This window comes from Esox lucius, chromosome 18, assembly GCF_011004845.1.
Source record: "Esox lucius isolate fEsoLuc1 chromosome 18, fEsoLuc1.pri, whole genome shotgun sequence".
Classification (NCBI taxonomy): domain Eukaryota; kingdom Metazoa; phylum Chordata; class Actinopteri; order Esociformes; family Esocidae; genus Esox; species Esox lucius.
This window is the reverse complement of record NC_047586.1, coordinates 22,704,674-22,729,395: the sequence shown is the minus strand read 5'-3', so window position 1 is coordinate 22,729,395 and position 24,722 is coordinate 22,704,674. Positions and strand designations below refer to the sequence as shown.

The following is a 24,722-nucleotide window of genomic DNA, read 5'->3' as shown; positions in this document are numbered from 1 at the left end:
ACATATAAAAGTAACCCAAAAGGTGCGTATATTTTGCCCCTTATAATACAAGAGCTAGTATTATACCTGTTCTGAAAGGCCAGTATGCTGCCCTCTCTGGCCCCCTCCTGCCTTGCCCTCTCCTCCAGCTCACTCAGGCTCATCATCACCTCCTCCCTTCGCTCCCTGAAGGAATCCCACAGTGCTCCCAGTGCCTCAGCCTCACTCTGCCTCCATCCCAGACTCCTCTGCACCTCCTCCAAGGCCACAATGAGGGCCACTGCCTGGCCCCTGCAAGACGTCCTCTTCTGGCAAGGAACTTGACCCAGATCCTCCTTGTTGGAGCCTTCCCACTCCTCTCCGCACAGGTGGAGGTGGGCCTTGCTGAGCCTTCCATCCAGCCTCACCGCCTGAGCCTCCAGATGGGCTACTTCCCCAGCCACCTCCCCCAGCTTCTGGTGCAACTCTTCGGCCTTGGAATGGTCCCAGCTCCCCCTGCCATCCACAGCTTCCCGAAGGCCCCTGACCGCAACAGCTGCAGCTCTGTGGCTTTGGAGGAAGCAACCCAGCTCGGCTAGGCTCTCCCCACGAAGGAGGAGCAGGCGCTGGGCTTCGCTGAGGGGCTGGAGGCAGTCCTCCCTCCGGTCCTGTAGGTGCTGCTGCTCCTCGGGGTTAGAGGAGGAGAGAAGGGAGGACTCTCTCTGCTGCAAGGTCTCTCTCAGGTTTGTTTTCTCCCGGAGGGAAGCCTCATGCTCCTGGGAGAGGCATTGAATGAAAGAGCTTTACAAACAGGCTTCAGCCTCATCAATGCTTGTCATTTCTGTTAATATAAACACTAAGGCACAATTCAGGCCAAAAAACCTGCATGACTAACCTTAACTTGAGTGACAGCAGCCTGCAGGTTAACTATGTTGACCTGGGAAGTGTTTCTGAGGACAGACAGGAAGTCCACGCTCCACTGGGTAAGGGTCAGCAGAGCCTCGTCAAACAGGTCTAACTGTGACAGCTGGGTTTGCAACTGCTGGAGCCTGGTGAGCATAAAAGTGAGTGCTGCTTAGAAAAAACAGGAAAACTTACTAGATGCATTATCTCAGACTGAAGAACTTTGTAGCTCAGGTGGTACAACAAGGCACCTACAGTGGCAGGTTTGAGGGTTCAATTCCCAAGAGGGGCTGGTACAAAAATGTCTGTGCTCACTAGTTCTAAAGTCGCACTGGATAGTGTCTGTTAAGTGATGAAAATATAAATGAAGACAGCCATTTGCCTTTTCATTAGAATGTCTTTCACAGAGGTACATTTCTCCTCCAGCTCAGTGATGTCATCGGAGAGTTCCTTGCCCTGCCTCTCTGGCATGTTAGTGTAGAGACACGCCCCCAAACTCATCAAACCTCGCACCAAACCTTCATTACATGGCAAATCACTCTGCATTTCCTGTAATATCATAAAACATTATTTAATAATAACATTAATAACTGTTTATTTATTGAAATATTGTGGATTTGTATTTACACTTTTACCTGTACAGTTTGCAGTTCATTTATTAGCTTTGCTTTGTCTGTAGGGAGCAGATGAGAGTCTGGGCAGCAGACATACTCACATCTGTCTAACCAGCACCTGAGGCTGGAACTCTCCTTCTCATACCTAGAAACAACGAGACAGAAGACACATAAGCAAAACAGACAGAAGATATTTATAGTACCTTACAAAAGATTAATAAATCATAAATAAAATGACTAACACACACAAACACACAGACACACACACAAAACAACAGAAATGTAACATTCAAACTGAAATCTTTCCTAACCCTAAACCATAATCTTATTCCTCAACTACAACCACTAACCATCATACAACTTTGACCCTAAACAAATCCCTAAACCAAAAACCTACTCTTTCCTCATCGGGACCAACTAAAGGTCAACTCTTCCATGTTTTATTATCTACATCTTCCTTACTTTACTATTTTTGGTCACCTTCAGAATAGTAAAACATGTACTGTACATACACACACACACACACCCTCACACATACACATTTCAATGTCAGTGAGTTATAGCTGTCTGTCAGTGCCAGGGAATTAAATTGAAGGTCCTATCTCCTCACAACACCCAGCATTCCGCCACTAATCCCCAATACATGAACTTGCAGGAAACCAGATGAGCTCAGTGTCTGTACAAAGCAGCACAAACACACACACACACACACACACACACAGAGAAAACACACATATACACACACAGAAAAAACACACATACATCTCCTTACCTTTGCCATATTGTCAGCAGTTTTTCCAGTGTAGCCTGTTTTGCAGTAGCCTGCTCTATGTACTCTCTGTTGACCTTAAGGAGGTTAGCTACCTCTCCCTCCAGCAGACTTCCTTCACCCAGCCTCTTCTTACCCAAGCACAGAGCTTCCAACCTGGGCTTTAACTGCTCCAAAGCTTGGTTTACGTCCTGGAGAAATTGCCAAAATACAAATAAAATGATTACCATTCTTTGTATAAGATAAACATTACTCATATATAATTGATGCAACAGTGTTTGAACACCCAGATGTGTGAATTCCATTTCAGTAATTCTCAAAATAGTTTTCTGACATTAATGGTTTATTGATGGAAACAGTTAAAAAAGAGAGAGAATATTTTCAACTGCTGGGGGCAGCGGGCTAGACCTTAGGACCTCTTCTGCCCACTCTTCAATGCGGAATTAAAATTACAATTTTAAATTTAGTTCACCGTATTGTCTAGAATTTAAATAGAAATTATCCAAACTCTGGCAGACACATTATACTGTATAACAGCTAGCTGATAAAGATACTATACCATGTGTTCTGGGAGACACATTAAACTGTATAACAGCACGCTGATAAAGATACTATACCATGTGTTCTGGATGACACATTATACTGTATAACAGCATGCTGATATAGATACTATACCATGTGTTCTGGAAGACACTTTATACTGTATAACAGCATGCTGATAAAGATACTATACCATGTGTTCTGGGAGACACATTATACTGTATAACAGCATGCTGATAAAGATACTATACCATGTGTTCTGGAAGACACTTTATACTGTATAACAGCATGCTGATATAGATACTATACCATGTGTTCTGGAAGACACTTTATACTGTATAACAGCATGCTGATATAGATACTATACCATGTGTTCTGGGAGACACATTATACTGTATAACAGCATGCTGATAAAGATACTATACCATGTGTTCTGGAAGACACTTTATACTGTATAACAGCATGCTGATATAGATACTATACCATGTGTTCTGGAAGACACATTATACTGTATAACAGCATGCTGATATAGATACTATACCATGTGTTCTGGGAGACACATTATACTGTATAACAGCATGCTGATAAAGATACTATACCATGTGTTCTTGAAGTGCTCTGTATGTTTCAGAGGAGGATGTAAAGCCATCGATGGGATTGTCTAGCTTCTCTTTGAGGTCAGCAATTGTTTTCTTCACCTAATGTGGAAGTTATTTAAAATGCTTAAAACATACTTGACTTAACCAGATATAATAGCCAAATGATGCAGTAGGCAAATCTTAAGAATATAGTATGACTTTTGCATAAATGAAGGGCAGTAACACATGTCATTGAAATTGTAGAAAAGTTGAGCCTCACCTGTTCCAGGTTGTCGTTGAACCTCTGCCTGCAGGAGGCGCTCTGGTTGAGCTGTCCCCCTAGCTGCTCCACACTCTCCTTCAGCTCCTCCCAGTAACGCCCCATCTGAGCCAACCGCGCCCGAACACGCGCCGCCTCCCCTGGGGTCAAAAATCCTGACAGTGCCTCTGACTCAACCTCCAGATGGGACAAGATGGCACCCTGGTATTTCAGTGCCCCTCCGACAGACTGAGAGAGCAAAAGAAGACAGACAAAAAGAGTGTCAAACAAATAAATGTAATACAATTTCACAGCCAATAACAGTGTCTGTGTATCTCTTCACAAAATAAAAATTCACAAAAAAACTGGGGCCCTAATTGGAACATCCAGACCTACACACGGGTATAGATTTAGGGTAGGACAGAAGGGACATATCTCACCATTAATTGTGATGAGACTAAACCTATTTAATCATAGTTTTTCCAGCTCCACAAAGGGTTAACAACCTCTCAGGATCCCAGTTACTCCTGATTGAATATACCAGGCTACCTCTGGTTGTCTGAATGAGTGAGCGAGGCGAGCAACTCATGGAAAATCAAAGGTCTTGGCTGAGATCTTTATGTTAGGTTGTAGTTTGCTTTGAGTGAGTATTTCAAATTCATTCATGATATTACACTCTTGGATATATTGATCAGAATATATAGTTTTGCTAGTGTTAGCAACCAAGAGAAACAAAACTATTAGCTGCAAACCGTGATCACATCTTTGCTTGGAGAATGTGAGAATAGGATATTATTGTCACACCAATTAGCTAACATTAGTTTAGCATTAGCTAATTGTTTACATGTTTTTGATGAAAGCAGAATGGCATTGAAAAAAAAGATTGACATATGAACTATATTCACAAAAGCCAAACCACAAGTCATAGAAAGATGTCTAGCTTTACTTTGTTTGCTAGGTAGATCTATATGCAGTTGATAATGATTCTCATAGAAAATAAAGAAATAATTTACACATAATGCAGTCATATACTTTATCTTGAAACCTCATGCATCTATTAATAATTTATCAGGCAAATTTAGTACCAGTTGCTCAAAGCAGCACCAGGACAGAAGAAGCTTGTAAGTAAGTGAATTGTTAGCTTGAGAATTCTTTAGTTTTTCCTTAGTTAACTACATTATTCAAAAGAAGGAATACTCTAGAATCCTACTGTAACTGCACTCTGTAACAAAACCCAAATTAATGTTTGCACTATAAATTCTGTATTTTCCGTGCGTTCAAAAAAATCTAAGCCCTCGGGGATTCAGGGCTTTCACAAGATTCCTGAAAAAGTAATCTAAGAGCCTATTTACACTACAGTGACAGTAATTTAATTTAAAAAACATTTAGGTCATTTTGTAAATAAAGTGTTCTATTTACACAAGGCACATGAATGACTTCAGAATTCCCCACACATTCCACTTTAATACATATTGAGCAACACATCACCTTTAGACCTCAGTAGCTGCAGGGAGCATCTGGTGAAAAGTGTCCCAAGTTACCTTGGGAGATGACGTGCGCCAATTTACATATTGACTGGTTTACATTCTAAATAAATGTTTCTCTGATGTAAATCAGCCAACAAGTCTTGTACATATCTAAATAAATGTTTCTCTGATGTAAATCAGCCAACAAGTCTTGTACATATCTAAATAAATGTTTCTCTGATGTAAATCAGCCAACAAGTCTTGTACATATCTAAATAAATGTTTCTCTGATGTAAATCAGCCAACAAGTCTTGTACATATCTAAATAAATGTTTCTCTGATGTAAAATCAGCCAACAAGTCTTGTACATATCTAAATAAATGTTTCTCTGATGTAAATCAGCCAACAAGTCTTGTACATATCTAAATAAATGTTTCTCTGATGTAAATCAGCCAACAAGTCTTGTACATATCTAAATAAATGTTTCTCTGATGTAAATCAGCCAACAAGTCTTGTACATATCTAAATAAATGTTTCTCTGATGTAAATCAGCCAACAAGTCTTGTACATATCTAAATAAATGTTTCTCTGATGTAAATCAGCCAACAAGTCTTGTACATATCTAAATAAAACTATTGTAGTATATACCTATTTCAACAGATGCCATGGTTATGATCAAATCACAGACTAGAAAATGAAAACATAATACAAATGAACTACTGTCTGAAATACAACAGCATTCAGTCATTTGGCATCAGGACCAAAACCACTTGCACACACAGACAAACCGTACCTCCAACGTGCTAAGGTGTTCTTCAAGGGGGTCTAAGGAGGAGGACGTGGGGTCCACAGTTTCCAGCTCCCGCTCTCTCTCCGAGATCCAGGAGGAGAAGGCCTTGGACTCCCTGACAAAACGCTCCCACCACACACACACCATGTCCAGCTGATCAACACTGCATGACAAGAAAGGGAGAGTCAATGTCTGAAGCGCACACACACAAACAACCTTTCTACTTGCATGTTGCCATAACTGAATAAGATCAAGAGGAAAAGTACTACACATGTAATATTAGAATATATAGTGCATATAAAAACGCCCCTTGACCATTTTTAACATTTTACTGAGCCGTTTTCACTTTGTCCCTAAGTTCTTCTGAATGCTTCTTGGTGCTCATGGTTGACTGTTTGCTTTGCATTCATTACCAAATAGAAGGAACCTTCAAAAAGTACTTAATTTCTGAAATCATGGGACTATTCACAATTTAAAACAGGTTGAGAAGTGTTTGAGATTCTTTAGGTATAATATAATTCCAAAAGAATAATAATAGTATAAATGTATGCAAGTGAAAAAAATTACTTAATTCAATTAATTTTACTCTGATCCACTGACAACAAAAATGTATGTGAAAATAATCAAGAGGGTTTATTTGGTTTTAGGCTCAAATGGAGGGAGATATCCGAACTTGTGTTTGAGGCTGTCCTCCAGTTGAGTGACTTGTAGTCTGGCCTGCTTGGCTTGCTGCTGTAGAAGTGTCTGGTTCTTAGGAGCCAGCTGAATCTCTGCTGCCTTCCTCAACAGGATGTCAGTCCGTACCACAAAGCCTTCGCTCTTCCTGTGGAGATCCTGCAAAACAGATAGATATGTATTATAAATACATAATGTGGTCAAGCATAATAACCCCTACAAGGAAACATGTAAATATTTGCTTAGACACACATTTTATTAATCTTTAGGAAACATACCTTGGTATACCGAAGCTCAGCCCATAGGCTGTCTAAGCTGCTGAAGATGAGCTCCCTCTGTAGGTATGAGCTGGTATTGCTGACAAACTGCCACACTGCCTCCCTCTCTTTCTCAAACTCCTGCCATGCAGCCAGGGTGGCCTGAGGATCGCACACAGATATAGTTGAATACAAACACCATATATGTGGAGACACTTACATGCACACACACTCACATATAAGACTTTCTTTTTACTTTTGATAGTGTTTTTTAATAAAGGTTTAATTTTTACATTTAGCTGATTACTCTCCAGTTTGGCACCAGTACAGCAGTATTGTTGAATGGGTGTAGTGAGAGAGAGGAATGGACATGGAAATGAAGAGCATGGGCATGAAGAGCATGGGCATGAAGAGCATGGGCATGAAGGGCATGGAAATGAAGGGCATGGACATGAAGGGCATGGACATGAAGAGCATGGACATGAAGAGCATGGACTTGAAGAGCATGGGCATGAAGAGCATGGGCATGAAGAGCATGGACATGAAGGGCATGGACATGAAGAGCATGGACATGAAGAGCATGGACATGAAGAGCATGGACATGAAGGGCATGGACATGAAGGGCATGGACTTGAAGAGCATGGGCATGAAGAGCATGGACATGAAGGGCATGGACATGAAGGGCATGGACATGAAGGGCATGGACATGAAGAGCATGGACATGAAGAGCATGGACATGAAGGGCATGGACATGAAGGGCATGGACTTGAAGAGCATGGGCATGAAGAGCATGGACATGAAGAGCATGGGCTATTGCTATTGCTAGCATTGTATATTAACTAAATATCAGAATGATATACTAGACATGAGGAATATTTTATTTTTCTAAATAAAAAATATTATTTAAAATATATTTAAATTCCTGAGATTTTATTTTTTGTCAGTGTTCGGTTCCCTGAAACGGTTCCAACGCCTGGTAAGAGTGGGTGGTTAGGAGAACCAGCTTCCCTGTAAGCCAGGACAGCAGTCCCTGCACATGTTCTTCAGTTTCCTGAACTGGTTCAAACCCTAATCTCAACACGTTTGTGAACAAACTCTTTTTATCAAGGAAAGTTTTACCTGCAGATTGTATTCCTGTGCCCCAAATTTGAGGTCAACCTCTTGGAAAGCGGCCTCTAGTTCCCGTAGCGAGCTACTAAGCTCCTCCCCCTTCTGTAGCTGGCGACACTGAGAGACCAGTAGCTCTGCCTCCTTCCTGCAGGTCTCCACGCGCTTCAGGTGCTGCTGCAGACACACCGAAAGACGGAGTCAGAAGGACAATCTACAGCTAAAGGGGATCCGTTGAAGCGAGAGGAGGCATGTAATCACTATCCTAGGTTAGATGTAGACAGTCGTTTGGGACGCAAGGTGATTTACAGATCAGGGGTTCTGTGATGTGTGATGGAGGTGAGGCACAATGATGACGTAAGGAGGTCCACAGGGGAAAAGTCCCAGGGCTTTCTGTCGCTCTTTCAATGACTTCTCCCCAAGCCCACACTGCCCTGCTCCCATCCATCCTTCATCACCTACCAGATGTGTGAGGAGCAGCTGCCTGGCCACCTCTGGATTCTCGGCCTCCAGGATCCTGCCGATCTGGTCCTGACCATCCCTCTGAGCCCTCAGAACCTCTTCCAGAGTCCCACGCACCTCCTCCCTGAGCTCCTCACTGTCCACCCCCACTGACACCTCCTGACTCCACTTAGAGGAAAAGAGGGGAGGAAGAGTGCCTTCTAATAACGTCTCGCATGTATTTTACCTTGTACCTTAAAACGTACAATGATACAGACTTGGCTGTGGTGTTTTATCTTTCGTGTGCATTTGTTTTCATCTGGTCCAGTGCAGTTTGCATGCTTCTTTAACTCGGTTGGCCTTGTTGACAAAGAGCTTGCATTACAAACCCATGTATTCTGTCGTGTGACAAATAAACATTGATTTGATTTGAGACCAAAAGTGAGCATTAGACGAAACAGAGTGTGAGCAGAAGCAGGAATAAAAGAGTGATAGAGGAAGTGAGTGAAAGAGAGAGAATGATAGAGAGAAAGAGAGGAAAAGAAACTAATGCATGTCCTTAAAACAACTGTTAGACTAGAGCCGGATAATAACATTTGAAAATAGCATGGATCGCCATTTCATTTTATAGATAGGCAAGGACAGAACAGAGATCGATATCTCACTTGTGTCCTTCCAGACAAGCAGACAGCGGTTATCTCCATAACTGAAAAACAAGATGTTGGCTTACCTCAGAGAGAGAGCCACAGAAGGTGCTGAGGTCAGAGGAGAGTTTGGCCAGGGCAGTAGTCTGTCTTTTAGCCTCCACCTCAGGACTGACCTCTGTCAGCACATCCAGTCGGCTCTTCAGCCAGGACAGGCACTCCTCCTGACCTTCTGCAGCCTTCTGGAGCTCCTGCGGGAGGAGAGTAGACAGAAATGGGGAGGGGGGGGGGGGGGGTCAGAAGGATGACAGTGTTTAAGAAAGGGTACAGAGTAACAGGAGGAAGGGGTCCATAAGGAGAGGGGGACGACTGTTTGGGATAGAGAAGGAGAATCATTTTTCACTGGGGTCTCTGGGGATTCTGAATTACAGCTTGCCTACCCGGACTGCAATATCTTTCTGTTCTTGGTGGGAGGGCTCTCTTGCTCTCTTCCTCAGGAGCTTCATCTGGTTCCTCTGAGATGAAAGCCAATCAGAGAGCTCAGAGAACCTGTATCAAGGAAACAAACCACACATCCTTCACATTGTTTGAATATTTTCTTTTGTTCCCCAAAGGTGACATTGTCCTCCCTAGTTAGGACAGATTTCTCAAGTGAAATGTCGATATTTACTCTCACCTTTTGTTCCACACCCTCCACTTGTCGGGGTGCTGCTGCAGCTTGAGGTGGGTGGCCTCGATCTGACCTTTGACCTCCGCCAGGTCCCTTATGGTGGAGTCTAGTGTCTGCTTGGCCGAGTCGTTGTCGGGCAGCGTGCAGCAGAGCTCCTTCATGCTTTCAATCCTCTTCTCACACGCGCTGAGGGGGTCTTTTTCTTTAAAGTAGGCCTGACGACAGACGTGTATATAATGATTAGGAGGTTCGTTACGGGCATTTCATCTCTTCCCCTCTTCTTCCTTCCTTCACTATGACCATCCCTCTCTCTCTGTTATTTTATTCATATTATATCAGGTAAGTTGACTGAGGACACATTCTTATTCACAGCAATGACACGAATGAGAGGGTTTTCAGGGTTAACTACCTCGCTAAGAAAAAATATGTTGCAACTCGCCAGCTCAGGGATTTGATCTAGCAATCTTTCGGTTACTGTTCGGATGCCCTAAAGGCTAGGCTCACTGCCTCCTCTTTCTCTCCGTCTCTCACCCTGTGTTCTCTGATGACCGTCTCGCTGGATATGGTGGTCAGCGCCTGGTTCTCTCTGGCAAGCTCAGCCCTGCATTCTTGCAAAGCGACCCCCACCCGGCCACGCTCCACCGCCAGCTTCAGACGCTGCAGGTGGCTCGGGGCCTCCATCTGGATGTCCTGCAGAAACAAACACAGTCTTTTGAGCCAGGAAGAGTCTATATTTGAATTTACCCCAAAGTCATTGTACAAAACACTTCACAGAAAATGTCTACATTAATGCCATCCAATATCTGTACAATATCTGTAGTATTTCTGAACATGATAAAAGGTTGCCCACAGACCTTCCACTGTTTGTGCAGCGTCCTGACGGTGTCCTGCAACGCATGCTGCTCCTCCTCTGGTAGGATGTCTGTCAGCTCATCACAGGCCTTCAGAAATGTACTGAGTGCCCGTTGATCCAACTGTCCAAAGAACTCCTGGACAGTATTATGAGCGAGGCCAAAAAAATATCTTATAGAATGTAGCATTATAGATCTGTTTATCTCAGATGGTCTTAATCTCTTAAAGTTCTTTCTTACCATTACCATTACTGTAGTTTAAAACAGTGGTTCTGAACTGGTGGGTCACAACCCACATTTGGGACGGTGGATGTTTTTAATGGTTGACAGGTGTCGGGCGTTTTGTTTAATTAATGATAAACTAGACCAATAATCTTAATATAAAACTCTAAACCAAGGTAGAAACTGAATATGAACATAACGTACACTCATTAATTTGTGGTGTCAGACAAGCACGCATGCGAACATTCTTAATTACGAATATAGGCAATATTTGACTGTGGCAAAATAGTGATTCCAACCAATGCATGTTTTCTATTCTAAAGTCAATTATTATTTCATGTTGTTCCTCCCTGATGTTCACATAAACTTCCCAATACTATAAACCATAAATCTAAATCTTTCAGAATTCACTTTAGCTGACCTGTTTTTACAAATGTATGTGTGTTTATTAACAAATTAGAACTTGCCCGTAACGCCACTTTTGTTTTACATAATAGTTTCCAATAGCCCCAATGTGTCCTAAACTAGAGAATGAAATTGTGGATGGAACATGTTATATTTTTTTTATAACAGTTAACCGTGTTGTTAGCATAGCAATTGTAATAAAATATATTTTTTAATAGAAATATTATTTTTAATCCCAGCGGTCCCAAGAAGATGAAAACCATGTATCGGGATAACCTACGTTTATTTGGGTTCCAAGGCAAAATTGAGATGTAGTGTTGACTGAACACTGAGTGGTGAGTTTTTCTAGCCTTACCATTTGTTTTCTCAGCAGCTCCTCTGGGTCTCCTTCCTCTTTCAGACAGTTTGATGCAACCTTCAGCACCCTCTCCAAGTCCTGACGAGACTCCTCAAACCTTCTCCTCAAGGTGCTATTGGCCTCCTCCTGTCTCCTCCACTCTCCCACCTCCTTCAACAATCCCTGGAAGGGAAGAGGACAGAAAGTGACAGAGTTGTCATTTTGCAGCATAGACATAATAACTGTGAATATTTAACAATGAAGTCAGTGGCATCCCATTGACCAAAGGATGTTGAAAAATTTTGAAAACACGTCTTTCAAATTATTTTGCTCAGTGGGAATCTTTAGTGGTCATAAACATTACTTGGGGCACCATATTTGGATCTCAGGGGGAAATATTCTACCACGCTGGTCCTAATTTATGATGAAATCTCATGGGAAATGTCCTTATATCTCTTAAGTACAGGAATGTTAACCTGTGCCGAGGTCTGAATCTCGGCCACTGTCTTCTGAAGGAAGGTCAGGTCAAAGTTCCTCAGGGCCTTGCTGGAGGAGAGAGCCCTCTGCAAAGCGTGGAGGTTCCTCTCAATCACAGACACACATCTCTTACAGCTCTGCTGCTGACTGAGGAGGTCCTGAAAGGAAAGAGAGATCACAGTGTCTATAACAGGCTAATCAGCACACATTTTCATCCCCCTACATCCACACACACATACACACTTACCTGCCACTTATTTCTTTGTTGCCCCTGGCCCTGGGGTAGGTTCTGGCTCTGGGTCTGAGGGCCTGAGTGTCTGTCTGCAGCAGTGATCCAGCTGGCCTTCTCCAGAGCCTGGTAGAACCCAGTGATGTGCTTCTCCATCTCCTCCAGCAGGGGGAGCAGTCCATGGCACTCCCTCACCAGAGACGGGCACCTCTCCCTCACCTGGGGAAAGAGTCTCAATGAGAATCAACAGACTAAACTAGAATGCAGCAGATAACGTGTTTAAACCCTCTAGTCATTCCTGGAAATACTCCTGGAAATGTTTTGAATCACTAAAACAGTTTGAAATGTTTTTCAGGACAATTCTAATACATTTCGCTAACTTTCTTGGAAAATGTTCCTACAGTAATCTTAGCTCAAACTAATTTGAGTAACTGTAATCTGTTACATTACAAACAAAAATACTGTAATCGGATTACAGATTTCTGTTGTGTGCTTCTGTTGTGTGATCATCATGCGCGCAAAAGTGGACGCGCATAACCAGTTTAGTGACGGAGGAAGCGCTAGTTGAAATAGCTTTTGGTTGGTTGGATGGCTGGTAAAAACAGAGTATAAATTAGCAGAGTCATATTAAATGAAGCATATTCTCAGAACAATGATAGACAATAGGCCTACCTGGTGTTATATCTTTTTCAAGTTTCAAGGTTTATTTGTCAAATGCACCAACCAACACAGCCAGGACGAGTTGCACCAAATAACTTATACAGGAATTGTTTAATAGATTAGGCAACTATTTGTTAGATAACAGTAACAAGGAGTTGCCTTCAAGATAAAACATTATATGGAATTTACCACGACATTAGATGAGAAAAGGTTTGTTGGGAAGCACTCTGCAATAGGATAATTATTTGCATTTGACTCGGCCACATCAACTCCGTCCATACAGGTAGGCCATGTAATTCTGCTTGCTTTGCGTCTCTGAAAATTGTGTTCATTGGTGATCATTGGCTGATAAGAGTGCAGGTTTATAATCGCAGTTTATTTCTTTCATTTGCATTTTGAAAATCCATCACTGGAGGCCATAATAATCGCAGGTTACGTTCGCGCGGGTAAGTTTTACTTCTATGCGGGTGTTCACGATTGCAAACATTTTGACAATGTTTGTTGTGTAGCAAATCATCAGACTACTGCAGATTTAGTTTATGCATGAAAAGCGACGGATATCTTATATATCTTTTTATATAAAAAAAAAAGTTATATCCTTTTCGAGTAATTTACATTTATATTTCAACAATGTTTCGAAGCAATTAAAAACATGAATAAAACAAATAACAGAACAGGCTTAGGCATCATTAGATTTTGGGTTATGTTCAGATTAAAAAGTCAGATTCTGGAAGATCGAGGTCTATTGGATTAATTGGAATGACTGAATATCTGACAGACCTTTGGCTTGTAATGTAGAGATGTAGCCCAATCATATTGAAGTAAAAAGCAATGGTTTAGAAACCCATTTCAAAAGGCACTGTAGCCTACATAACCATAAGGTAAAATACAAATTCTGTTTTTGGCCAGCTATGTAAACTCTAACATTGATTGATCCCGCAAAAAAGTTACGTTACTGATTACAAATGTGGACAGGTAACTTGTAACTGTAACGGATTACATTTAAAAAGTAACCTACCCAACCCTGAATATCAGTTATAGTCCATTGTTTTTTAATCCAGAAGATTTAGACCAGAAGCATTTGGGAAATTTTATTCAGTACAGTCCATTGCATTAAATCAAGACTTGATAGTTCAAGGATGTTAAAGGAACTTGCCATCTAGCTTGCTATCCAGTCTTTATGAATAGCATTTAGCACTTTTTTTATAATCTTGCCTTGCCCCATTCTTTCTTGAAAACTATCCCATTAATGCATTTTTAAAAATTAAGGACGATTTGAGGCATGTTAGAAAATCATGAACAGAACAGTTTTAAATAGTGATTATTTCTCACCCTCTGGTGATACCAACCTTACTGAGTTGACCTTTGACCGTTGTCATAGTAACCATGGCCTTGGTGCCCTCCTCCTGCGGGGCATCCTTGGCCAGGAGCTGGGCACTGCGGGCGGCCAACTTGTACTGCGTCTCCATGGCAGCAACCTTTTGCTTGGTGTTCTGAGTGGGAGATTATAGAATATAGAAGGCTGAAGCTCATATCTGAAATAATAGTCGTGTGTAGAGCTGGATTCAGTCAAACCTGCCTTGGCAATTATTTGTGTTGAATTTACTGAGACTGATGGTGGCTGATAGTCTACTGATGTGAGGCTTCGGGCAATTAAGCGACTAATACCTGTCATTGTGCCTTTGAGCAATTAACCCCACTCGATCCCTTAAGTTGCTCTCGATACGAACGTCTGCTAAATGACTTAAATGCGAAAGCACTCTGGCTTACCGTGAAAAGAAAAAGCCATCCAGCACTGTATCTTAACAGCAATAATAATACAGCACATCTGTTCTTTCATCACAGGAAAACATTTACCCTTGAATGTTACTTTGTCAAACTGTCAAAACTCAATAACAATACAGCCTTAATGAGCATTGGACAAACATGATGACCTACCTCCACGTCATGGAGGAAGGACCTCACGTTAAGGAAGGAGACCTGAACAGGGGCTGTGAGCTTCCCCTCTGCACTGTCTAGCAGTTCCTTCAGGGAAGACATAGCCCTAAGGTAGTCCATTCTCCACTTGGCCAGGTCATCTCCGCGGGCGTACTGTGAACACACAGGGTAGTGTGTGTTAGTGTGAGGCGTGATATGACCTCTGTGTCTTAGGCAAGTCAATTCAGTCACAAGCGTTAATGATAACAGGCCAGTTGATTGTATCTCTGGTGGGTCTTAAAGGGGGACTCAGTAAAATGATGTTGTAGCAACGCAGGCATTGGCATGAGCGACATGCAAAGCGTCTCTTTCACACGGTCACAAACAGCGTCTTGATAGCCAGGGGACAACCAGCTCGCCAGCAGACCAAACGAGGGGGACAGTTTGTCAATTGTATGTAAAAACCCCACTGTGCTGATTATGTACTTATCAAATGTCTAGCTTAGAAGGGGCAGTCTGGGGTTTGCATTTTTATTCCAATGTTTGTATACAAAGTCAATGAAAACAAACCATGTTCAGACTGAACACATGGTTCAACCAATAATTTTAACATTATGGACAGTCAGTCATGCATCCATAGCGTGGTCGATACATATTTCATAATGTTTTTATATGCATTGCTATCCCTCAGCTTTTTACAAACAGAGCTAGGGAGTAAGCTTTGTTACAGGTTTCAGCTGTGGATTCAGAATTTAACTAGCTCTGTATTCTACAGCCTGTTTATGTTTATCGGTTCATCTCACGGTGAATGTCCATCAGGTGCAGTGAATGTCATCAGTTTGTGATCGGGTGGGTGATGGCTCCATTACCTGTTTGACTTTGATGAACAGGTCCCTCCACCTCCCGTTCAGAAGTAGCAGCTGCTGCTTCAGGTCACGTGACACCGTCTCATCACATGTCTCTATCAGGAAGTTCCCAGCATCGTTCATCGCAGAGTGCTGATCCATCCACTGAGGAAGGTTCCGGAAGAACTCCTGAAGGAGAAGGGGGGGGGGGGGGGGGGGGGAGAGAGGTGATGAGGGGATTAGGCGAGAGCGAGCGGGAGGGGAAAAGAGAAAAGGAGAGAGAGTAAAGACATTAATGACATTGGGTATTAAGTTAGTGGTTGGGGTAATTAGCTCTCTCGTCCTCAGTGATTCGTTATTGGAGTTATAATCTGGCTGTTGGGGTTTCCATGGTGACCTGAGAGATGGGATGGCCTCAGTGACATGGAACATTTGAGGGAATCTTGACAGTTAGTGGGAAGATAAATTGGATGTTGAAATGAACTAAATAATTTTGAAATCGGTATATGATACATCCAAAGATAAGCAGATGTTTAGAGGCATCCATTTCACCTGGGACATAAACTGAACAATATGCAAGGGAATAGATAGGAAATGGCAAGGTCAGCGGGAAGGCGTACCCGCTTGATGTTTTCGGGCTGGCTCAGGACAACCTCTGCATCCTCCAGCCAGGCCTGTAGATGGGTCACGGTGGCGAGGTACCTCTCCCAGTTCGAGAGCACCTCCTCCAGCATGCTCCTCACACTGCGCATCTCCACTGACAGGCTCCTCCACTGGGTCACCACATCCTGCATGAACATTCTCACCCCAGCATCCCCATCATCCACTGGAAGAGGGGACACAGATATGGGCTAATGTTTTTCCTTTTAAGTCACTTAACATACGTAATTCAGCATGTAGATAAACCCACAACACACACATACAGTCACACGGACACACACATATGGTATGAGAGAGCAAGATCTCTTAACAAACCAATTCAAACAAGATAGTTGCTATGGAATGTCAGCAATCAAAGAAAAAAGGAATCCACCCAATACAATGCATTTTTGGCACATCTAGACAACAGAATACAAGTGTGGTCCATAGAATACACCCAATGTAATTGTATATTAAAAGTAACCAAATCAATCTATCTAAAAACATATTGTATCCCCTGTCTGCAACCTTCTGAGGGGTATTTAGCCTTTATTTTAAAAAAAGCAGGCTATTTTAGAACTGACCAATCACAGAAGACCCACCAGCTGGGGTACTATTCACTCTTGGGGAGCCTCATTTTTGGGGACGACCAATCACTTTTGAGATTGTCGGCTACACTTCACTTCTTTCCCCCCGCATACCCTAATATAAAGCCTGAAGGCTCCAGCCCAACTAAATGAACTCAAAAGGCTAGCTAGCATGTTAGCGCCCAGAGACAGCCGAAGTAGAGCAGCTCCGCTAATGGGGTCGAATTCCCCACTGACATCTGGGAGTGGAGGAACCTCATTTATAGACTTTAGCCTGGAGAGGTCGAACCACCGAAAATGGGGGGAGGGAAGATGCAGAAAGATGCTGGAGGACAGGCTCTGATTGGCTATTGAGCCATTCTGGGGAAATTGATCAGAGATATAGATCAAATATTCAGTTCTGGTAATTGTGATGGGTTAAATGGAGAGATTTAGGCCCCAGGGTCTAGTTAAAATGTTAAGGTATAAAATTGGCAAGGAATACAGCCTTAATTAAAAGTCATGATTGTAGTGGATAGACAAAAAACAGCTTGCCAGATGGGTAGTGTAGATAGGTAAAGTGAACAGCTTGATTTGGTAAACTCACCTGTAAAATCAGCCTTGACATAGAGCTCAGCAGAATGTTTTAGAGCCTGGAACAAGGTCTCATACTTCTCAAAGAACTGTTGTCTATCAACAAATGACTGAAAGAGAAAATATAAAGAAGTGGTTTGTTAATGGGAAAATTCACCGTACTAAACTCTTTGGAGTATTTTTTCTCTTAAAATATCTATGAGTTATTGGAGGTGATTAAGATAATTATGCACAACAGCAGTATTTGTAAAATGTAGCACCGGGTAAGTTCAACCAATGACCCAATTTAACTTGTCTTAGCAATGTTATTGGCCACAACATGCAGGATAGCCAGGTTGACTCATTTTCTCAGACTAATTTCCTCCAGGTTGACTTATTTCCTCAGATTTATTTTCACCAGGTTGACTTATTTTCTCAGACTCATTTCCTCAAGGGTTGACTTATTTTCTCAAACAAATTTTCTCCAGGTTGACTTATTTCCTCAGATTTATTTTCACCAGGTTGACTTATTTTCTCAGACTCATTTCCTCCAGTTTGACTCATTTGACTGAAGCCTACAGCCTAACGGGAGGCCTGCTCCCACATTCGAAGGTAGGGGCTTTTAAACCAGATATCACATTTTATTTAAGAATAATTGAGAGAATATGTATTAATAATGAGAAAATAATGTCAAGATATGCAAGTGAAGTAACGCTGAACTCACAACATAATTCTGTAACATTATCTCCACTGATTCCCGTGGGCCATATTTGATTATCCAAGAATTGAGATTGGATTCAGCCAGCATCAGGAACGCCTGCATGCGATGCTTATTCTCCCAGAACTCGATCTTGGCCAAGTGAACGTTCGATGAGGTCGACACAAAGTTAATCCTAAAAAAAAGAATTGTGAAATTGTTAACATGATGTGAATAGACAATGACCTGCTATAACTGACCAGCTTTTTTTCTCAATGCTGACAATCTGGCCCATATTCTGTTGGTGAATAATCCAGTTGATTACTAGTTTGGTTGACCAATGGTGGTTCAGGGAAAATTATTATTTGTCAGCCAGGGTTAGTAGGACTCACCTCTCAGCAAGGTCCTGCAGCTGCTCTGGGGGAACGAGGATTCCGTTGACACTTCTGTCTTTATGGATCCTCTGGAAGACCTTCTGGTGACCTTCAAGCCCTTTGAGGATGTCCTGTAGAAATTAAAAAAGGAGACAATAGTAAATTAATTACACCTGTTTCCCTATAGCTTTAACATAATACGCAATGAATAAAAGAATAGTGAACTTGGCATATCGTTAAACGCCTTTCAACTGCCACTAACTACCTTGTGTTGCTCCAGGATCCTGTGGACGGTGACAACCATCTCGCCGTGTCCCTGCTGGATGGAAACCTCCTGGCGTAGCGCCCCCTCAGCCTGGTGCAGCCACGCCCCCACCACACCCAGGGGCGCGGGCAGAGCCCTGTCCAGTTGTAGATGCCACTCCAGAAGCTGTGAGGAGGAGGGTTCGATGTCAATCAATGACCTATTTATCAAGTCACTTTGTCTCTGACCTTCCGAACGCTGCTGGGGACACCTGAAATCATCTCCATATGATCCCTTCTTTTTGGGGATTCCATGACATGATTTAACTAAAGAGCCTTTTACTTTTGTCCTTTATTTGGAACCCATGAAGAGTAACGGTTGCTTAGGCTGCGTCTAATGTGGATCCCAAAAAAATACCAAATAATATGGTGCTCATAAACTTTGACTCCTCAGGTGAATGACCTCTCTTTATGTTTGCCTGTGTACTTCCGAGGTTGGCTTTACCACAGTAGGCTCAACCAATGCAAGAGTAAAGGAGTTAATAGTTAGACTCTTACCTTGTTGGACATTCTCTCCCAGGCCTGTTTGACCAAAGCCTGGTTGGCGGTCAACATGCCATCCTTCTGTGTGGACAAGAGCGCCGCCTCCACCTGCTTCCTTCTCATCTCCAACTGGACACGTACACTCTTAAAGGACTGATGGAGAGAGAAAGGGATGCATTTAAAACAGGGGAAAAGTGAGTACGTTTATACAAGTCAGGGAAAAAGAGAGTACAATTTACACACAGATAAAACACACTAGGACCTACTAGCACACTAGGACCTACCCGTCAAATATAATACAGTTTCACAGATATATTATTAAAAAGAAGTTTCACAGATGCTTTTAATACAAAATATTACAAATAAAATGTTGTTAATTGCCTATGGATCTTCTTCTTCATGCTGCGTTTTACAGTTTCCTATTCTGGAACTTAATAGAAAGAGGAAATAGGGAGATCCCACATTCTGTTGAATATGTAATGTATCCTCGGGCTTTCGTACAGTACAAGCCAGATTGGGTGGAAATACGACGGCAGCAGTCTGATCCCTGCAGTGTAATACCGCTGATTAGGCTGACAATAGGAGAGTCTGCGCCCAGTGTTTGTATGTGTGCATGTGCTCGTGCACATGCCTGTGTGTGGGTTCTGAATCACCTGATACTGCTGGCTGAGGTTACCCTGGGCCTCCTGGGACTGTGCTGCGTCTCGCTCCAGCTGGTCCAGCCAGGTCTTCAGTTCCCTCAGGCCTTTACTCTGCTCCCTCTGTGTCCCGGGAAATGTAGGGATGGAGGGACAGAAGGAGAGAGGGAGGAAAAGAGAAGGGGGGAATGGAAGGCGGGAGGGAGGGAGGGAAAGATAGAAATAGGGATGGAGGGAGGGAACGAGAGGGAATGGAAGGGGAATTTATAGAAAAGTGGTAGGAAAACGATGAAAGGGAATTTGGGGAAAAAAAGGTAAGTAAGAGGTATAAATAGCAGGTAGCGGAATAGTGAGAAAAGAGGGGGATGGATGTGTGACAGGGATGGGGAGAAGACAGGTTAAAGAGCCAACATGTGGCAGATAATTCTTCATGTTTCCCCAGCAGGAAAGATTCTCCAGCCTCACACCTGCCAAAACACACTGACTGCTAATTCATCTAAACCATTCTGAAGACCCTTACTAGTCCATTCAATTGGAACCCTCACTATTCAGTTTCAGTTCCATTCCATTTCATGTAGCGGAAGCATTGCCTAAACCACCATGGGGATAGGTAGAACATTTTCTCAGATCCCTGACATAAATACCCTAATCAATGATTTCTCTCGTTTTAACTTAAAAAAATATATATATCCCCACTACTTTATGAACAACACACTAATATGGTACTAATCTTTGTCATCAAAATGGGTTCACAGATAAGACACATACTGTAGTTTGTAGTACTATATAACGATATTATAATGGTGGTGAAATATCACAATTATACACTGAGGTAAGAAGTGAGGCTTGATGACAGAAGCTTTTACTGTAACCTTAGAAAACCTAACCCCTGTTCAAAGGCTTTCCATCAAACCATCCATCAGAATCAGAGCTCACTGCCTAGTGCTAGCCAGCGGCCTACCATTGTCATGCTAATATAACTGAGCCGTTAGGTTTAAATGCTAATACAATGGTAATATCACATCACATAATACAGGACTTCTTGGTATTAACACCAGAAAATTATCCTGCTGGGATATCACCTGAGGTTAGGGATGTGGTATTAAAAAAAGTCCCTTGCCACACGAAAACACTGGCAATTCTAAGAGAACACACTGGCACAGCATGTGCTTACAACAATAGAACGGAATAGAGTATAGAAACAATGAATCCTGGGTGCAAGCCAACTCCAGCCAGCTCCTTTGTTATTCTCATCATGCCAGTCATTCACTGAGTTGGCTGAGATAAAAACAGGCTGGCACCAGACGGAAAGCAGTGTGTGTTCTTGGGGCAGAATACCAACATTGTGAGAATGTTCTTTTGGAATGTTTGATATTGAACCTGCAGAGTGGACGTGAATGAGGATAATTCTAGTGGACTACTGCTAGTTCAGCTTGACCACCCCCAGCTTCTTGACTGCATTCCCAGACCAACTGAAGGTACCACAGACTCTAGGCTCCTTTAAAATGGGGTATGCAAAACTTTCCGGATAGCAAGGCATTCTGGCTTTCTTTTTTTCGCTGTTTTACTGAATGTTCTTGTATCTCTTAACTTCAGATGAGTTCTTTGTACCAGTTCCACTATCACGTTGTGTCCTTACCTTTTTTCTTAATTGTATATATTTTATTCATTTGTGTTTTTTATAATATTTTTCATTTAAAGCACTTTGGGATTATCCTTTATACAACAATTATATTATAGCTGTAAAACATATCATATTTTTATTTTTTATTACCAATATCATTATTACTTTAGGCTGGACCTACCTCTAACATCTCCTCAATATCTTGAGGAGCCAGAACATTCTGTGGAACATGAAGCAGGCAGGCACAAGCACAACCATAGGGATGCAGTCACCACACAGACAACACCACAGTGGAGAGACAGAACGAGAGAGAGGTGAATGCAAAGAAGAAACGACTGATTGACAACAGGCAAGTAGACAGTAAATCACATCTCTACGAAGCAAGAAAATTCCTATCAGGAAAATATTGCTTTGTTTGTGCCCATGGTAGAGGTACATTTTTTAGACATAGACGCTGGACTTGTCCTGGACAAAAAAAAACAAGCTCAATGGAGATCTCCATTTTATTTCCTGGACTAGGCTTAATCTGTGTCAGCAAACCGGACCTCGAAATGTTACCTGAGAGGTCTGAGAAAACTCTTGAGTGGAAACAAAGAGCTCCAGTAGTAAGAAAGGATGAGATGTGGATGTTAAATGGAGAGGTGCTAAGAGGGACAGGGCTTGGTACCTCTTCCTCAGACTGGGAGTCCTCGTCGCTGCATTGCTGGGGACCAGGTTTAGGGTGGTGCTTCAGAAACTGGGCCACATATGTCATAATGGACTTCTCATCCGGTTTGTCCACATCCACATCTGGGGAGAACAGAGCGAGGATAGGGGGTTGGTCAAGTCCATTGTTATACAAGCACCGGTGTTTCTAAAACAAAAGGCAAATTACCACAAAACCAAAAATAAAGTGGACATTCCTCATGAACTAAGTGGATAACAAAGAGGATAATGTGTTGTATCAAGCCCAAATTCGGATAATCTTTTTTTTTAAGATGAAGCATTTATTATGCTTCGTTGGACAGTTGGAAAGTTGGACGTTGGACAGAGAAATATAAAGGAGAAAGAGCAGCAAGACAAATTCAAACCCATACAGCAGCAGTGCACGTGCACAGGAGGCTGCGGCCTATGCCTCTGGACCAAGCTAGGCCACACAATTAAGACGTACACTATATGGCCAAAAGTATGTGGACACCCCTACCCTACTGTCTCAGCCACACCCATACCACTGAATTTATTGCCATAGATTTCTATCACGCAATGAATTTACGGCAACCACCTTTTCTGCAATATGTCCATCCATCCATCCATCTTCTACCGCTTATCCGGGGCCGGGTCGCGGGGGCAGCAGTCTAAGCAGGGATGCCCAGACTTCCCTCTCCCCAGACACTTCCTCTAGCTCTTCCGGGGGGACACCGAGGCGTTCCCAGGCCAGCCGGGAGACATAGTCCCTCCAGCGTGTCCTAGGTCTTCCCCGGGGTCTCCTCCCGGTGGGATGGGACCGGAACACCTTCCCAGGAAGGCGTTCCGGAGGCATCCGAAAAAGATGCCCAAGCCACCTCAGCTGACCCCTCTCGATGTGGAGGAGCAACGGCTCTACTCTGAGCTCCTCCCGGGTGACCGAGCTTCTCACCCTATCTCTAAGGGATCGCCCAGCCACCCTGCGGAGAAAACTCATTTCGGCCGCCTGTATCCGGGATCTTGTCCTTTCGGTCATGACCCAAAGCTCATGACCATAGGTGAGAGTAGGAACGTAGATTGACTGGTAAATCGAGAGCTTCGCCTTGCGGCTCAGCTCTTTCTTCACCACGACAGACCGATACATCGACTGCATTACTGCAGAAGCTGCACCGATCCGTCTGTCAATCTCCCGTTCCATCCTTCCCTCACTCGTGAACAAGACCCCTAGATACTTAAACTCCTCCACTTGAGGCAGGCACTCTCCACCTCTGGAGAGGCAAACAGGTCTTAGGCGACGGGTCAGACTAAGAGCGGTTCAAAACCCCTTAATGAAGAATAACATTTTGAGTACCGTGACGTCGCCCGGTATGGCGCAGCCGGGGCCCCACCCCGGAGCCAGGCCCGGGGTTGGGGCTCGAATGCGAGCGCCTGGTGGCCGGGCCTTCCCCCATGGGGCCCGGCCGGGCTCAGCCCGAACGGGTGACGTGGGGCCGCCCTCCCGTGGGCTCACCACCCACAGGAGGGACCATAAGGGGCCGGTGCAAAGAGGATCGGGCGGCAGTCGAAGGCAGGGGCCTAGACAACCCGATCTCTGGACACAGAAACTGGCTCTAGGGACGTGGAATGTCACCTCGCTGGCGGGGAAGGAGCCTGAGTTAGTGCGTGAGGTTGAGAGGTTCCGATTAGAGGTAGTCGGGATCACCTCTACGCACGGCTTGGGCTCTGGAACCACACTCCTTGAGAGAGGATGGACTCTTCTGCAATATGTGTGTGCGACATATGCACCTCGCTCAGATTAGCAATTGTCACGTTCACGCAGGTACTAGCGGGAGCTAGCGATCAAATGGTGGAAAGGTGTGTGGACAAAGGCTGTGGCAGACTGCTGCAATTTGAATTTTTCTGGCTGTGTGGTACTGGGTCAAATTAAGATCTGTACATTATTAACATTGCATTTTCAGTCTGGCTATCTGGATTTTCTTTCTACAATACCTCACTATTCAGCAAAAGCTATACCAACAACAAACCACTGACGTTGCTGCTCATTTTCAACCAGCAGAATAAACCATATCTAACCTTGACAGAGACCTTAGAATGAGATGGAGGGTGGAACCGGCACCTTGGATCCAACTGCCCCTTCTCATAAGTGTTTATGGTACGTTGGTGAGCTCTTGGATTCATGCTCTTACGCCCCTCAAGTACTAATGCCCCTAATTATGGCGATGTCAAACTGGATTTGTCATAGCTCACTCTGAGGGGCAGGCGTGAAGGTGAACAGATGTTGGTTGTAAGATTCATTCCAGAGGGATACATCTCATACACAAGCAGGAATACACACCATTTGGAAAAAGGAAAGATGTTTGTGACTATGTTAGCTTTGGATTTCCCATGCATGAACATTTAAAAAGATTCAGAAACACTCCAGACAGTAATAAGTGCATTCATAATAATGTCATAATTCATTGTTTTATTTTGCAATATCCAAACACACTGCTTGTTTAACAAGGAAGTAGTTTCCAGTACCTATACGTTTTCTTGGTGAATGCATTCT

At 43.2% G+C, this 24,722-nt stretch overlaps 1 protein-coding gene across 1 annotated transcript in view; it reads right to left on the bottom strand.

Moving 5' to 3' along the window:
- syne1a (spectrin repeat containing, nuclear envelope 1a) overlaps window positions 1-24,722 on the bottom strand; it is a 232,178-nt gene that overhangs the window by 125,863 nt on the left and 81,593 nt on the right. The window contains exons 9-40 of the mRNA XM_034287789.1: window positions 22,179-22,300; window positions 21,693-21,731; window positions 19,903-20,010; window positions 19,265-19,402; window positions 18,729-18,893; window positions 18,482-18,594; window positions 18,117-18,285; window positions 17,427-17,523; window positions 16,235-16,440; window positions 15,639-15,803; window positions 14,791-14,943; window positions 14,202-14,345; window positions 12,211-12,411; window positions 11,963-12,121; window positions 11,505-11,669; window positions 10,526-10,660; window positions 10,203-10,361; window positions 9,678-9,886; window positions 9,442-9,550; window positions 9,088-9,252; window positions 8,379-8,546; window positions 7,929-8,093; window positions 6,831-6,971; window positions 6,551-6,711; window positions 5,881-6,040; window positions 3,643-3,870; window positions 3,384-3,482; window positions 2,248-2,435; window positions 1,497-1,620; window positions 1,244-1,410; window positions 854-1,007; window positions 67-734 (exon numbers count right to left, since the gene is read on the bottom strand). Coding sequence (XP_034143680.1) covers window positions 67-734; window positions 854-1,007; window positions 1,244-1,410; window positions 1,497-1,620; window positions 2,248-2,435; window positions 3,384-3,482; window positions 3,643-3,870; window positions 5,881-6,040; window positions 6,551-6,711; window positions 6,831-6,971; window positions 7,929-8,093; window positions 8,379-8,546; window positions 9,088-9,252; window positions 9,442-9,550; window positions 9,678-9,886; window positions 10,203-10,361; window positions 10,526-10,660; window positions 11,505-11,669; window positions 11,963-12,121; window positions 12,211-12,411; window positions 14,202-14,345; window positions 14,791-14,943; window positions 15,639-15,803; window positions 16,235-16,440; window positions 17,427-17,523; window positions 18,117-18,285; window positions 18,482-18,594; window positions 18,729-18,893; window positions 19,265-19,402; window positions 19,903-20,010; window positions 21,693-21,731; window positions 22,179-22,300 — 5,344 coding nt within the window. The remainder of the gene's footprint in view (window positions 1-66; window positions 735-853; window positions 1,008-1,243; window positions 1,411-1,496; window positions 1,621-2,247; window positions 2,436-3,383; window positions 3,483-3,642; window positions 3,871-5,880; window positions 6,041-6,550; window positions 6,712-6,830; window positions 6,972-7,928; window positions 8,094-8,378; window positions 8,547-9,087; window positions 9,253-9,441; window positions 9,551-9,677; window positions 9,887-10,202; window positions 10,362-10,525; window positions 10,661-11,504; window positions 11,670-11,962; window positions 12,122-12,210; window positions 12,412-14,201; window positions 14,346-14,790; window positions 14,944-15,638; window positions 15,804-16,234; window positions 16,441-17,426; window positions 17,524-18,116; window positions 18,286-18,481; window positions 18,595-18,728; window positions 18,894-19,264; window positions 19,403-19,902; window positions 20,011-21,692; window positions 21,732-22,178; window positions 22,301-24,722) is intronic.